The 16,483-nt window shown below is 37.3% G+C and overlaps 1 protein-coding gene across 8 annotated transcripts in view; it reads left to right on the plus strand.

The window, feature by feature from the left end:
• Positions 1 to 3,246: 3,246 nt before the first annotated feature.
• The window catches only part of LOC149537428 (DHHC-type zinc finger family protein), a 67,173-nt gene continuing 53,936 nt past the window's right edge, over positions 3,247 to 16,483 (plus strand). For 4 of the 8 annotated variants that reach the window (XM_089802921.1, XM_089802922.1, XM_089802920.1 and 1 more), the window contains exon 1: positions 3,287 to 3,611. Coding sequence is in view for 3 of the 8 variants with exons in the window: in XM_089802918.1 (XP_089659044.1) it covers positions 3,317 to 3,405; positions 3,497 to 3,611 (204 nt within the window). In the remaining 5 variants the exon portion in view is untranslated. Of the gene's footprint in view, positions 3,612 to 16,483 lie in introns of all 8 variants that reach the window. The other 4 variants (XM_089802918.1, XM_089802919.1, XM_089802924.1 and 1 more) reach the window with 4 other exon arrangements.

Below are 16,483 nucleotides of genomic sequence, written 5' to 3' on the forward strand. Positions count from 1 at the left end.
TAGGGCATGGAGATCATGTTAAAGGGGAGTTCCAACAAATGATTCAATTAAGTCCACACATAGCCATAGAACTCTCTACTAGTATAGTTAGATGAATGCAAACAAAAGGCATAGTTTGACCAAGAAGGTCAAAGGTGATTATAAGGTTTTTCCATCAATGCCAAAGGGGGAGATTTTTGGACTTAGCAAGTACACTTGGCATGAAAAATGGTTATGAGAGTGTTGTCATTGATTGGCAATTGGTCAATGAAAGATGAAGACGTTGAATGCTAATGCAACCACCGGTAGAAGAGTGTACTAGTTAACAAATGTATTGTGACATATTTGAAGTCATGACATGCAACATGTTAAGTATACAATGAATCAAGCATCAAGCATGAAGGGTCATTCATGATGCGACAAGATGTATGGATAGTCAAAAGTGATGTGACAAGCATATAGGTTGAGCAATAGAAGGACATAAGGACATAGGCTACATCTAGACTCATAGAGGGACTGGTTGGTCTACCAGTCTACACCCCTACTAGTAGGTGTCATGGATTTTTTACGAATAGCTCAAGTATAATTTCAAATTGAAAATTGATCGGGATTTGGTTTTGGGTTGTAGTGCCCAAAACATTACAGTGTATAAAGACACTTGAACTTCTTTATTGAAGTTGTTGTTAGTAAGGTTGTTTAAGTTATTGCTCATATTGAGAGTGCAAGCTAGATTGAGAGGGCAAGCTAGTGAAAAAGATCATAGTTGCAGAGAAGGGAGACAAAAATCAAGCATAAGTGAACTAGAGAAGTTCTCGAGGCAAGCAAGATAGAGGAAGAAGATTAGTACATCTCCAAGGAAACGTAAAAAATATCTACAAGGCAAGACAATTCTATTCTTTGATCATTTACCTAGATTTTTTTAAACCATTGCATCTACTAGTAAGCTCTTGACAGGGAAAGTTTCAACAACAAGCTTTTGTAGATCCTCTTATAAGATGTCTCTTAGCAAGAGATTTGTAAATCCTTTAACTAGGTAGCTTTTACATGCTTTTTTGTAATCCTAACAAGTTATAAACATTGCTAACAAAATGTGTTCCTAGGAGGAACAACTATAACCTTTGATGGGGCAACCCTTTACATGCATTATAAGGGCTAGTGGGTAGATTACTCCCATTGTGGTTTTTATCCTCTCATCAAGGGTTTCCACATATAAAATCTATGTGCCATTGATGTATGCTTATGTGTGTGAGTTAACTTGCTTCTATAACATTGTTTTCATTACTTTACTGATATTTAAGATGCTTGTAGTAAATCTTATTCATCTAGGGACAAGATTAATCAGTAAAAGAGTTTGTATTGATTCACCCCCCCTCTCAGTAGTTAGGTTGGGACCAACAACATACACACATACACACATAACTCCTTTTTATTTATATATACATGAAATAGATAATTCCTTATATTTAAATCTTTACATATACATAACTCCTTATATATATATATCCTTTACATATCATTCATGTATTTATACTCTTTCATATTCTCCTTCTTATTCAACAAATGTTACTGGTGGATGGATCTCTCAATATGGTTATATTTATTGCATAAGATGTGGTCCTTAGATGGTATCCCTAGATTACATTTTATGTTCCAAAGATCATCTCCCACATACTTCATGCAATAAGACGTGACAAGTTCTTTGGATCTATGTATGTGCTCTTTTCCCTACCAACAACACTAAAATGAATTGATTTGTCAATCAATCTAGTTGCTAATTCTTAATTATAATTATCTCATTAATCAACATTAGGAAACTAGTTGATGACTGCCACCTTTCCACATCCATTTTGTTAACAATGAGATTTACTTGTAATGCAAGATCAAATCTTAGCTCTTTATCTATCTTAACAAAAAATCTATAAATCCAAGGTCCAATAGTTCACACATTAATTATGAATGCAAAGTTATGTTGTTTAAGAGAGTAACCAACATTGCTATAATTCCACATTTGATTCTTGAACATATCCACATTTAAAGTGTACAACTAGAGGTATTGAAGGTCCACTTTAAGATCTTTCACCTAGTACAATTATCTCCATCTCATTTAGAGGTGTAATTGGATACAAGGTAAATGATTGATTATACATGAACCTATTTTAATGCTTTGTGATCTCTTATGGATCCATAGTTCAAAATGACTAAGGAATTTACAAATGAATGGTTTAGTTTTTATTTTTTAAGAGCAATTTCAAAATAGGGTTTCAAGTAGCTCAATTCAATTTTGTATTTGATTGTTAATTTAATGCTTTCTTTCATAGTCATATAAGAGACACATGTCACATTTGAAATATTTAATTTTTGTTGTCTTTATAATGACACAATTTGTATCAATAATTGATTTTCAATAAGTGTCTTGACTATTGAATGGTATCAAAACAAAAATTTTGATGTAGTGCTTTTTTGAATGACACAACTCAATCTTTTGGTTTCTAATACATGCTTTTAGTGGCGTTCTGTTGGAATAAGGAACATAACTCCTACAAGGTTGGTTTGAGGGGGGTTGGAATAGTTTGTCCAACTCTAGAAATAATGACTTTATTAGAGGTAAACGTGGTATTAAAAAATGTGCTAACACACTTGGGCGATAATTTTTTCTTGATTTAGATATTGTACTCCATGGTATGAAGACTCAACTATCCATTCACATAGATACTTACAACCCTCCATATGAATGATCCTAATCTTGCCGTACATATATTGCTTAATCAACCTATATTATTCAAAAACTAATACCTTATTTTGTTCCTAATTTAATCATATCCCTCCTAACTTCAACTAGTTTGAAAAATTTCTATGTGCATCATATATTTTATTTATTTTAAAGGCACACTCCTCACCTCATTCTTTTTTGATGTCAATGGCCTTGCACTCATCCTAATGGACTCTTGGTGAACCATTCAACTTCATCAATGAACCAAGAACCCTTTGACCAATATATTATATTTTTTTAATATTATGATTCTAAATTTTTTAAATGTAAATAAAACAATAAGATAAATGTATTTAGAAAATCTATAATCTAAACTCCAAATTAAATTAATCATGATTTTATTTTCTTAAGTGATTAAAATGAAAGTCAAATGTTGGATGTTCCTTAGTCCTTGGCTCTTAGCCAAAGGTGGCCCGTATGAAGTTCCTAAAACTTGTTTGTGGATGACCTCCATTTAATTTTTTTTTAATGAAGTGGCCTGTTTTGAAAACACACTTCGTAAGGAAGTTACCCTCTCCTCAAAAGGGATGAAAGAATAAAGGGCAGTCCACACCTTCTTCAAAATCTATGGAGTTGTACCCTTCCCAGAAACAGATTACCAGTTTCACATCGGGTTTTTCAACGGAAAGAATAGAGAGCAGTCTCCCGAGCCCAAAGTAAAGAACCCCTTCTCTCCGATTTGATTTAGAAAACCATCACTTTTGATGATTTGAGGTTTATTTTGTTCGTTTCCTGTTTGCACTTTAGTCGAATCCCTTTCTATTCATTTCAAACGCCAAACTTCCATTTCAGTTTGGTGGAAGATCAATGGAAGCGCACTGGGTCTAAGCAGAATGTTTTGGTAGACATGAACACCAATTCTGTAAGTCTATATCCAATTATCTCTCTCTTTTTAATCATGTCTGCCTCTAAAATGTCTGTAGGCATTAATGAATTTATTTGTATGTTAAAAATCGTGTTTCAAAAACAAAACAGTTTCATAAAATTCAAGATACTTAGATTGGCATTGTTGAGTAAACAAGATGGGGTGTTGTAAAATATGGCTCAGGTAGGATTCCCCAGTCCAAAAATACAAAATGCGCGCTAATAAATACACCTGTTAAATTGTCATTTCTTAAAACTAAAACAGGTGATACAAAAATCACGATGGTTGGATTGGCCATATCGAAACAAGGTCGATGTTTAAAATTTGACGGTGGCTGTGTTGCCCATTTCAAAAAACAAGATGCGTGACATAAAATTCAACCTGGTTCGATTGCTCATATGGATAAACAAGACGAATACTATAAAACTTGACAGAGGTTGGAATGAATGTTTCGAAAAAACATCACGAGAGTTTTACTTTTGACTCAGGTTTAACTGTAGTGGACATATCAGGTTTCTGCGTTTAATTGTGTGGGACATGAAAAAAGGCGAGCTAAAATTTAGCATGGCTATACCATTGATTATTACATTGTGATGTGATTTAATGTTAAGTTGAAGGGGATTGTTCAATGAAAGTCTCAGGTTCTTGTATTCTTGATGTTCAGATTCGAAAACAGAGGAAGTCAAATGTGTAAGACTTAAGTGCCTTTAATGGAATCATATTCTTTGGTAGTAGCATCTAAGCAATGGAAAACTACTTTTAGTTCTAAAATAAATAGCAAAAAGAACCCAACAGGATTGAGCCGGGACATAATATATGTATAGTTAATAGGCCGAGGTGAGTGATAGAAATATGGGGATTGGGATGAGGGGGTAGTTGGACCATGTATTCATTCTCATACCTCTCTCGAGGATGTTCAACCATGTAACTGTTGATCACTACTGTGATTTACTGGTTCAGGGTATTATTAGGTCATTGCCAGGCAAGATACCAGTTTAAAAGAGACCCCTTGTATGGAAGCTCACAAGAGGCTTGTTTGCCATTAACATATAGTGTTCAAATGTTTTCTTGGTTTGATCACTTCCCCAGATATATCAGAGGCTTTTGAGCACTCAGTTGTTGACCAACCACTCATTGTTTACTGATGCAGACTGCTTTAGAAGATGTCTTTTATTCATAGGATCATTGTCACGAGGCACTGGTTTGACATAGAGGACTCCAATACGGACACCCACAAGAGACTTGTTTCCCGTTTACCTTTAAATAATTCAAATTCTGTACCCTTAGTTTGTGACCATATGACTGTCATAGTAGTTGTGAATAAATCAATCCACCTAGACTGAGAAATTCCATATTCATGAGTGTCTAGAGGTTCACATATTACTAGTATAGATCCATAGAACTTGGCCCGGCTAGCTTGGAGATGTTGTGGAAATATAATAAATTTCTTATGTTCTTTACAATTAAAATAATATGGATTTTTCTCCTATGAGAGACATTTCTATGAGTTGAACTTGTTTCAAATCCCTTAATTGAGATGAGGATCCATATTCTAGTGGACATGTAGAGGTTCAGATTCATCCATTATAGGGCATGGTTGACTCTTTCTAAGTGTGATCCATGCCTATGAATGTTAAGGATGTGGACCAGGCCAACTTCATTATAGGATAAGGCATGACATAACTCCAAAAATGGTCAGGTGGAAAACAAATAGAAGGTTGTTTTAGCAATGATATAGAAGTTCAGAACATTTAATACATGAAAACAGTATAAAATTATAATAATAAAAATAAAATGATGCATTGTGACTTAAAATGTAGATTTTTACATCCTTAAGCTCCAAACTTATATAAATTCTAGATGAAATTTTTGAAGTGCATGTAACCTACAAAATGCCGAGCCTAGGTTTAACTACCTTTATATAATGTTCATCTTCTACTTTTTTGTTGTTTCTCTTTGCAAGCTGTTTCTAATTAACTTGTTTTTGGTGTACACTCTTGAGACGATACCACTGGCACTCATTTGAATCAATGCCTTTCTTAAGAACCTAACTAATTATTCATACCTTCATCAAGTTGATGGATTGTATAAAGTTACTTCTCCATCATTTTACACCAAGTTGTATTAATTTAGTCCTTTGATAATTGTGAAGAGCATTCCTTCTTGGTTTTGAGCATAAGCTATTTTTACTGAGAGGTGCCTCAGCTTATTTCTTGGTCATGATCCAGAAAGACAGCTCTTCTTCATTTTTGTACTAAATTGCATTAGATATGCATGAATGCAAGGGGACATGGGTAAATGTAGTAAGGAGTGCCTCAAATTAGCAGTAGATCACAACTTAGTAGACTAGTTTGTTTTGGTATTGTCTCTACTGAGCTTTGTGTATATTGTGTCACACTTGGGCTTTAAATTTATTGTAGAATTGCAGCTTGGGTTTTTTTTTAATTTGACAAAACTTACGCCGATACACAAATTCAAGTTGGTGTTTTCTTTTGTATTTGAGGTAGTGGTTTGAATGTTCATGAGAGACAACGTGGTGGATTAAAATGTTGTGTAACATCTTGATTGTACTTTTAAGCAAACTTACATCCTTACAGTGTTGCCTAGAGAGTTTTGCACTATCAAATACAGTGCTTTCTAAGAGGTGGGTGCCACATAGGGCAACATAAGGAGATGTTGCAACTAAATTAAAAGGCCACAAATCCTAATTAGGATGTTGGAGTTTATAAAGTGGCATTTTGGAGACCTTTTTTGGCATGCTGAAGACTATTATTTGGTTGTTTGAAACCCTCCATGGTTCTGGAGATTGGATGCGGTTTACATTGGCCTTCTTGTGAACGAGAACCTTCTAGGAGAAGATTTGGTCTGGTAACTAAAGATCTACCTTGGCTATTAATTGTTGAAGATGTTGTGAAGTCTCTTTCAGGTACAATTGCAGGATATAGATTGTTGGATATTGCAAACAGTGGTTTGAGTTAAATGCAAATAAAAGCTATCAGATTTCCACAATCCATGAATATTGCATATTGATTTCTGGGAAAGATTGTGTAAGAATTTTATTGTCAGAAAAAATTCTTACACAATCTTTCCCAGAAATCAATATGCAATAAATGCAAATATCTATTGCCTGAGTTTGGAATCCTATTCATGGAGGATTGTTTATGGGTGATTGGCTGTTAACTACTTCTGGGGTTTGATATTATAAAGAGCATGTTCATAGTATTTTATCCTGGCTGCTGAAATTAGTCTAAAATAGACCTGGGAGGTTCTAGCCATGCTGCAAATTCTTGATTAACTCTAAGATAAATGCATGTATCGTTTCTCTAATGGCACGGGTACTTGTGTCAAGAAGCTAACTTCGGGCGCATTGGCATGGATTTGACTTTAAGTGCTGTGATCAGTTCAAAGGGGATTGTTGCAGATTGTATTCAAACTGCAGGTTCTAGCCGAGTCTATGATCAATGCTGCGGTGTTCTCTTAGGGTCCGTTTGGTTCGTGGAATTTTAAAAACTGGGATTTCTACAAACCATGGTTTAGCCAAATCGAGGTTTTGCAAATTTTCATTCTGATTTTTGGGATTTTACTTGAACTGTTTGTTTCACTCGGAAGATGCATGTGAAGACACATTTTTATGTGTAAGCTTGGAGTTGAAGGCAAATTTCAAAAAGTAGTCCAATCTATTGATTTTACATTCCTTAAAAAACATAACCAGGTTTTGATTTTCAATTCCTACTTGCTAGTAGGAAGTTGGAAAACCTAGTTATGAGACAAAATTGGAAGTCCAGTATGCTAATTCGATTTTGCCAATTTTGAAACAAACGCAAAAATTTTCAAATCCAGATTTTGAAAAAGCCAATTCCTGTCATCTTCCAGGAACCAAATGGACCCTTAATGGCATAAGCACATTATCAAGGTGTAAGCTTCATTGTGACCTGGTGCAGATTTCTTGTCATGTTATGAGTTCTTTACCATAGCTTGAATCTTCCTTGCATCAAGCAAGCACTCTTCCTTTGCTGTGTAAGCTTTTGCTGGTCATGTGAAGGTTTAAGATGGTGTAGATTGTAGTAATTAAGGATGGTGTGGCATTTGGACTTATTCTGGAATAGATATTTTTGCAGACAGGGGCATGGGAATTGCTCATACTTACTGAGATGTTATGAGTTTCCTTTAGTTAGGTTGCTGATGTTATATCTCTATTTATGCTGGGCAAGTCAACATACAAGTTATTCTACTTCTAATGCTACAGTCAAATGTATGATCCAGAATTTGAATTACTGCGGTCATATAAATTCCTTTTTCTGCAAATTATTGGTTTGTTATATTAGCCTATTTCTGTCTATATTCCAACGGATGCTTATATTAAGACCTGATAGTTTAAACATCAGTGGCTATTTCAATGTTCGTCTACTCCACTAGAAATCAAGACAAATGTTTAAACAAGTGAATTAACAAGATGATTAAAAGTGCAAATGTCAAGATCGATGAATTTTCTGAGAAAAATGAAGAAGACAACAAGAAGGAACTGGAATGCTACAACATGTTTCTTTACATTGGACCGGTGGAACCAGATACAGTACCACAAGTGGATGAAGAAGTGAATGATGCGTAACTGGTGAACACTAATGAAGGTAACCAAACATCAGAACTGGTACTCCCAAGGTATGTGAAACTTAATCACCCTCACAGTGAAATTATTGGAGATAAGAATGCTGGTGTGATGACAAGAAGTAAGGCAAGTGAAACCGTATGTTTGTTATCTAAATTTAAACCTAAGATTGTTAATGATGCATTGAAAGAAGGTGACTGGGTTAAGGCAATGAAAGAGGAACTAGATCAGATTGAGAAGAACAAGCCATGGACGTTGGTATCCAGACCTACTGACAAAAATGTTATAGTTACTAAGTGAATTTTCAAGAACAAACTAAATGAGAAAGGAGAAGTGATCAGGAATAAGGCAAGACTTGTATGCAAGGGATATGCACAAGAAGGACTGGATTATGCTGAAACTTTTGCTCCTATTGCTAAACTCGAAGGTGTTAGAATACTTCTAGCATATGCTGCTCATAAAGGATTTAGAATTGATCAAATGGATGTGAAATCTGCATTTCTAAATAGAGTATTGGAAGGGGAAGTATGCATTGAACAACTTGAAGGTTTTGCTGATGAAAGAGGTAAAGACATGGTTTGCAAATTACATAAAGCATTGTATGGATTGAAACAAGCACCAAGGGCATGGTATGAATGACTTCATACTTATCTTATCAAAATAGGATTCGCAAGAACCAGTGACAATAGCAATGTGTATCTAAAGTCTCCAAGTAAGGATAGGATATTGATTGTTGAAATATTTGTTGACGAAATAATATTTGGTAGAAATGAAGCACTGAGCGAGTCATTTGCAAAAGAGATGAGAAAAGAATTTGAAATGTCAATGATAGGAGGAATCAAATTCTTCATTGGTCTTCAAATACAATAGATGAAGAATTTTTTTTACATCAGTCAATCCAAGTATATTAAAAAGGTATTGAAATCTTTTGGAATGGAAGATTCTCAACCAGTGAGAACACCTGTGATCAAAGGCTGCAAATCATCTAAAGAGGATGATTCTAAAGAGGTAAATGAAACTTTATACAAATCTACAAGGTCACCGGGAGATGGGGAGACTTTGAGGTCTCCGGTACTGGTACCGATACGGCAATTTTTCAAATAGGAGACGGGGGTACTTGGAGATGGCAATTTTTTTTTTATAAATTTTTTTTGATGTTTAAAGAGTCTAATACTAAAAGTAAATACAAAATTTGAAAATAGTAATACTGCAAGACTAAAGTAAATAATAATAGTAATGTCACATTAAAAATTAAAATAGACTCATAGAGTCAAAGATTTCAAAACTCACATGATCACAATATTGTATCTCATAGAAATATTTGTTTTTTGAATATTGCATATGATCACCATCATATCAGATTGATAATCGCTGAGATTATCATTACATATTCAAATTTTAAATTCAAAAAAGTATAGTTTGATGCTGAATTGCCGATATGCAAACGAAAATGAACACTTTGTACAATAAACAAAAAACAGAAATATATCTAGTATTAGTATGTTGATGGTACTATCATCTACTCCACAAGGTTGTGATCATCCATCTCAAGGTCTTCAGCTATCATGCTCTCCAAAAAATCATCACTCTCCAAAAATATTTTAAATGATTTAATCATTTAAATTGTCAGTGTTCTTAATTTTTGTATTAAAAACATTAAAATGAGGGCTAAAACATATAAAATTATTTAATATTATATTTTACATTTATATTTTACTAGGAGACTTTGGGGAGACTTCACTTTTTGGATTAGGAGACGGGGAGACTTCAGGAGACTTCGTCATGAAGTCTCCAACCTTTTTTGAGGTCTCCGGAGACGCGAAAAGTCTCCGAGACGCGACTTTTAGGGGGGAGACGGGTCTCCCGGTAACCATGCAAATCTATGATTGGTAAGTTGCAGTATGTTGTTCGTGGTAGACCAGATATTGCACATGCAGTTGATATAGTTGGAAGGGTTTCTTCAAATCGTAAAGAATCACATATGGTTGTTGTGAAGAGGATCTTTAGATATTGATGCAGGAGCATCTTGGATCTTTGAACAATCTTGTATCAACCAAAAATATTTCTTGTTTTCTGTACTAGTCTGTTGTTCGCGAAGTAATCATTGCTGCTTTTGGTTTCAGGTTGTGCGCAGTTGGTATCATGTCAAGGACTTACTGTAGATCCTTGTCTTAAGTGCGTGAATCCTGATGTTTCATATTCCTCAAGTTTTGTGTCGTTCTTCGTTGTCCTTGTTTCCTGCAGTTTTTATCCAGTGAGGCATGTTCTTCCTATTCACGCAATTTCCTATGGTGACGTGGCGTCTTGCGTAGTTGGGAGCCAACTTCTAACTCCTGTGTGGACTTATCCTTAAGTGCGCGTGAGCTTATGTTGCCCTTTACTTAGGTTTTGGTTTACTCTTCCAAGACTAGACTCATAATGTAATTAAATGCTTGACTAGCCGACTTGTGGCTTATTTGGCTATATAAGAAGCTTGGCTAGATGTAAGAAAGGCAGTTCCTAGTAAGGAATAAGTTTAGAGAGTAGAAGATAGGAGATGCGAGCCTAGACTCTGGTTTCATAATCTTCTAAGGCCGCAACCCGAAAGGCCTCTCAGCCGAGCATGTTGCTATCTTTATATGTGAAGTTAAATAATTACACCTATTGAATGCTACACATGGTCTCTTGTTCCTTGTTGTGTATTTGATTAAGCTTCCGTGTGAACTTGGAGAAAGGGGGATTGTTTATAGGTTTAAGTTGGGTTTATCCATCTTGCTCCTACTCTCTATATCCTCCCTTGTGTCAGGTGGTATTAGAGCTAATTTCTTCCTTGTGGATTGGATCGTAGAGAACCTTGTTGGATTGGCTGTAGGGTGATAGATCTAAAATCAGACCTATAACTTGCAAAAGGTTACAATATTGCAAGAACTATTGTCAAGATGGTTCGTGGTAGAGGAAATGCTGATAATTCTATTATGGACATGTTGAGCCAAATTGTAGCAAGTCTTGAGGCTGTTGAGACAGCCCAGAGAAGAGATGTACATCTTGAATATGTTAGTGATGATGAAGAAGCAACACCTAATCCGGATCCTGAACTTGAAGTTGAACAAGATAAATAAAGCCTTTTGAGAGTTTTGTCTAGGGTGAATGCTAGACTTACTGTTGAAGTTGCTTGTTATGATGGAAGACTTGAGACTAATGCTAAATTGGATTGGATCTCTGAGATGGACAAGTATTTTGACTTTGAAGGGACTCCTAACAAGAAGGTTAGATAGCAGTCACAAAGTTGAAGGGTCATGCTTCACTTTGGTGGGATCATTTGCAAATTGAAAGACAAAAGAGAGGAAAAGAAAAGATCAAGACATGGGCAAAAATGATTGGAAAGTTGAAGAAGTTTCTCCCTGTGGATTAGTAAGTCAATTTGTTGAGGAAAATGCAAAATGTGAGGTAAAGGACATGAGTGTGAAGGAATATACCGAGGAATTCTGCAAGTTGGATATCAGATCTAGACATGTTGATGATGAAGATGAGAAAGTGGCTAGATGCCTGAATGGTTTGAGGACGTCAATTGAAGATGAGATGATCTATGTTAAGATGGACAGTGTGGAAGAAGCATATCAGTGTGCTTTGAAAGATGAAGAAACATAATCAGAGACAAAGAGGTAGATGTTTATCGTACAGGGTAAACGGTTTATTAATGCATTCAAACAGTAGACAAGAACATATAACACATAAGTATTCCTTTTATTATTCGCATATATGCAGAAGATACTACAATATTCGATGTACTCTTTTCCAATGATGATTACAAAATCCATTTCAGAGGTGTACATATACCCTTTCCAAAAGGGTGACTCAACCGTCACTCGCCCATTCAGATACTATTCTACCCATCGGCTACAATGTAGATTTTACCGACATCATCCCCCCCAAAAGAAAAGTCATCTCCAGATGACAATTACAAAATTACCGAGATAGATTAACAAAACGAAATACATTAACTGAACTAACTATAATAGGGATAGATCTTTTTCCTTCACTCCACTTTCACATTTGTCCTGTGCCTGCACCAAACTGGTCTCCAAAACACGTTGCATCTGTAGCCTTTGCTAACACAATACTGTCACCTTAGCCAAGCTGACCTTGATAGCCACTTGTGCCGCATTCTCTGCTTTCAATGCCTGGGTACGCTGAGCCAAGTGTCACTCTATTGCCTCCAACTAGATGATCAGCTCCTCCTGAGCTCTCTATGCATCCACCAAGATAGCCTTACGTCGAACACCTACTTCGAGTGCCTCAAAGCGTAACACCTCTCTCGAAAGGCTTGCTACAGTGCCCTCTCCACCTTTGGCATACAAACACTCCATGCCTGCAGCAGCTCCAGGTCTCATCAACTGGTAACTGAAGTGACTGGGGGTCTAGGGGGCATAACCCCCAATGGGGTCGAGGGGCACTCTCAAACCCACACAAAACTCCATGGAACACACCATTTTTGTGATTTTCTTCCGATTCGATACTCTTTTTGCCAACGGCTTATGTTTTACTACCTTTTTATGTCTTTTCTTTCCCTTTGGTATCATACGTTACTCATTTTGAATTGTTTTGGTTTGTCTTTTTTTTAAAGAGAACCTCCTGCTTCTTGAAGAGTACGACTCCTTCCTCTTGAATGCTCTGGTACGGCCTCCGAAGGGTAACATTATTACTGTACCTCTATCCTTCTTTGATCCCTTTTATTATACCACCACTTAACCTCGTACGACAGAGTATGTCACTGTCCTTGTGCTGTACAGTCCACTCCTTTTGTGCTCCTTAAGCCTGTACGTCCGTACAGTCCATACGCATGTGTTCTCTTTGTCCTTACGGTCGTATGGCCTGTTTGTTCCTGGATTCCTTTTTATAGTACACCGTTCATGTGGTGATGCTTTTTGGCCATACGGTGCTTCTGTATCTGACCGTATGACACCCTATTTCTTGATCGTACGGTGTCTTGCTTGGCCGTACAATGGTATTCTTGCTGGCTTCCCAAGCCGTACAGTGTCCTCCTAAAGCCGTACGGTGTCCTCCCAAACCGTACAATATCTTCCAAGCCGTACGGTGCCTCTTCCAATCCTCTCTTGCCGTACTATTGTTTGTACAGTGTTACTTGATGTTTGTATAGTACTCCTCTTTGGATGTATGGTACTTCTCATGTCTGTACGATAGGCATCTACTTGGTCGTACGGTGGTAGCTCCTTGTCCGTACGATGCCTCTAGTCTATATAGTGTTTTTCCCTTGCCTTGTGCTTGCCGTACGGTGCACCTCTAGGTCTCTTCTTGCAAATTTCCAGCCGTATAGTGCACCTCCAGGTCTATTCCTGCAAATTTTCAGCCGTGTACGGTGTATTCTTCTCTTCTCCGCATGGGTCATAGCTCTCTCTGGATTTTGGTACAATCTTTCTTGAACATGCAAATTCCGTACGATCTTTGTGATTTCCTTAAGGCCATATGGTGCAGTAACTAGTTTTCTCCTTGAGTCCATATGGTCCAATTCATGAGCTGGTTAGTACCCGTACGGTGATACTTATTCCCCTCTTGAGCCATATAGTGTGCCATGTACAATATCTTCTCCTTTCTGGCCGTACAGTGGATCACCTATGATTTACAATCATCTTTTGCCTGGCCATACGACGTCCTTCCTAGGTCGTACATTGTTTTGTTTTTCTTTATTGCCTTCTTTTCTTGCTTACGCTCTTGATAGGTCATATGGCCTTGTTTTATGGAAAATGTACTCCCTTCTACTCTCCACACGTGCCTGTACGACCATAATTCTTTTTGATGCTTGTCCGTATGGTGTACTTGCTTTGCTCTCCTAAAAGGCCGTACTATTTTAAATGCAGTTGTTTTTACTACTGGATCCCAGTTCTTTCCCACCAATATGTTCTTTGGTTTGGTATCATCTCCTAGACTCATGGTTTGTACCGTGGCCTCTTCATATTTTATTGGCTTTTCCTTATTGAATATATGTGCAGGTGTTTCATCCAGCTGTGTGTTCCCTTCTTTTATTTTCCTAAATTCTTTTGGAAATCCATCTCTGTTGCATTCCTCCTCTATCATTAGTATGTTGCAGCTTTGGAATAGTTCATAACCCTCCATTTGCCAGTGAAATAGACCATTTACCAAATCCAAATCATCGTCCTTTGATCCACCTTCCAACCGTAGGACTTCTTCCTCATCCTGTTCCATCTGCTTCTTCCCTTCGTCCTCTCCTTCTGAATTCGACGATCCAGCTTCTTCTCCCACCATTTGTGTGTATAAATCAATAATGAATCTCTGTCCTCTGCTCTCCATTGATAGTGTATTCTTTTTTAGTCTTGTTTGACCTTTGCTTGCACGAGCCATCCTCATCCTAGAATAGCGTCATATCCCCTCCTTTTTAGCGGTATGACTACAAAGTCGAGTAGAATGGCTGTGTTCCAATAGTCACTGGTTGTGCCATCAGGATCCCTAGAGGCTTAATGCCATGTTGGTCTGCAGTCAGCAATTGGAATGTGGGTGGCCACAACATCAGCTGTCCCAACTTCTTCCAGGTATCTTCTGGTAGGACATTTACCCCTGAACCTCCGTCTACAATTGTGTCTAAGAGGATCGTTCTCAATATACCCATTTCTACGACCGCCAGATGCCTTCCTGATGTGAGGGCTAGTAGCATTGGGTCTATTGCACATGTTCCGCTTTCCTTCTCCTTCCTAGGTTCTTCTGGTAGTTTAGTAGCCGGAGCCATGTTTGTGAGTGCCGTTTGTATTTGGGGCATTGTGAGGATCATATCATTTAATTTTACTAGCATTTCAGTTTGTAATATTTGCCTTATGATGTTCTGTTCTGCGCAGTTCCTCATTAAGGTACTCACAGTGTCCCCATTCTCCGTTTCTGGTTTCTTTGTCTGCATCCTTTTCTAAATTTCTGCCCGTGCTTTTTCCAGTCTCTTCTTTTCTTCTGTCGGGTCTGGGTATAACTTTGCCTGTTTACGTGTAATTGCCAGGACTTCCTCTTCATCCGTTCTCAATTTGATACTGATCAAATTCACTCCTGATTTTGATTTCGGGCACTTGGTATCTTCATGGTGTCCAGGACCACACCATCTGCATAACAACTGTAGTGTGTTCGTCGTTGTATAATTTCGTGCAAAGTGGCCCCACAAGTTGCATGCCCAACATTGAACCATTGGTCGATCGTTCGCATCATACTGAATCCAACTGCGGCCCCCGTTATTATTATTATTGTTGTTGTTGTTGGTGTTGTTCTGTCTCCTATTATTTCTGTACCCACCCGAGGTGGTACTGTCATTGTTTGTGCTCTGTTCCCTCATAACGTGGAAGCTTCTTGTGTCAGGAGCACTTGTTGATGCCCTCTTGTTTTCAAATTGAACGGCATTCCTTTGTGGAATGTCCCACGATTTGGCAAATGTTACAGGACTGATTCTTCGGACAGGATCCCTTAGTGTGACCTTTCGTCTTGCATTCTGTGCACCATAGCTCATTTTTTTTAGTCTGGCTATTTCCTTTTTGCATATTCTTAAATTCTTTCATCATCCTGATTTCCTTTTGGAGGGCTTGGACCTTTTTACTGCCCTTTTCATCACCACTACTATCTTCAGAAGAGGATTCATCTGGGTCGGATGATCTTTTTTTCCTCTTTTTTTTGTTCTTTGTTCACTTTCTAACTCCATCGCTTGATTGTATGCTTCAATATACAACAATGGCGGTACAATCTTCATTTTCCTTTTTAACTCCGGGCATAGTCCTTCTATGAACCATCCCTTTTTCAGCCCGTCTACTGGCTTACTTTCCATCTTATTTACTAATTCTTTTAACTTTCTAGCATATACACAAATAGTTTCATTTTTCCCTTGTTTTGTGGTGTAGATTTCTACTACTATCTCATTGTCGTCTCGTAGTAGTTGAAACTCTGTAATAAATTCCTTCATGTTTTCCCATGTCGTTAGCTTTGTCGGATCGATGTCCAAAAACCAATTGATTGCTACACCTTGTAAGGTGGCTAGAAATAGTCTTGCCTATTTGTCCTGGTCATTTTCTCCATTTGCTGTTCAGATTGTCTCGCAAGTTTTGCAGTGTTTGATCAGGTCAGCCGTGCCATCCCCGTCGAACTTTGGTAACTTTTCCTATGGACTGGCCATCAGTGCCCTTTCTTTCTTTTGTTGTATGCTACTGTATATACCCTCGTTGTTTTGTACTTCCGTATTGCTTTGAACACCCGCGTTACAGACACCTACGTTCTCAAGTGGCGT

This window comes from Cupressus sempervirens, chromosome 9 (genome assembly GCF_028749045.1).
Source record: "Cupressus sempervirens isolate cs-2001-9-10 chromosome 9, ASM2874904v1, whole genome shotgun sequence".
Lineage (NCBI taxonomy): Eukaryota > Viridiplantae > Streptophyta > Pinopsida > Cupressales > Cupressaceae > Cupressus > Cupressus sempervirens.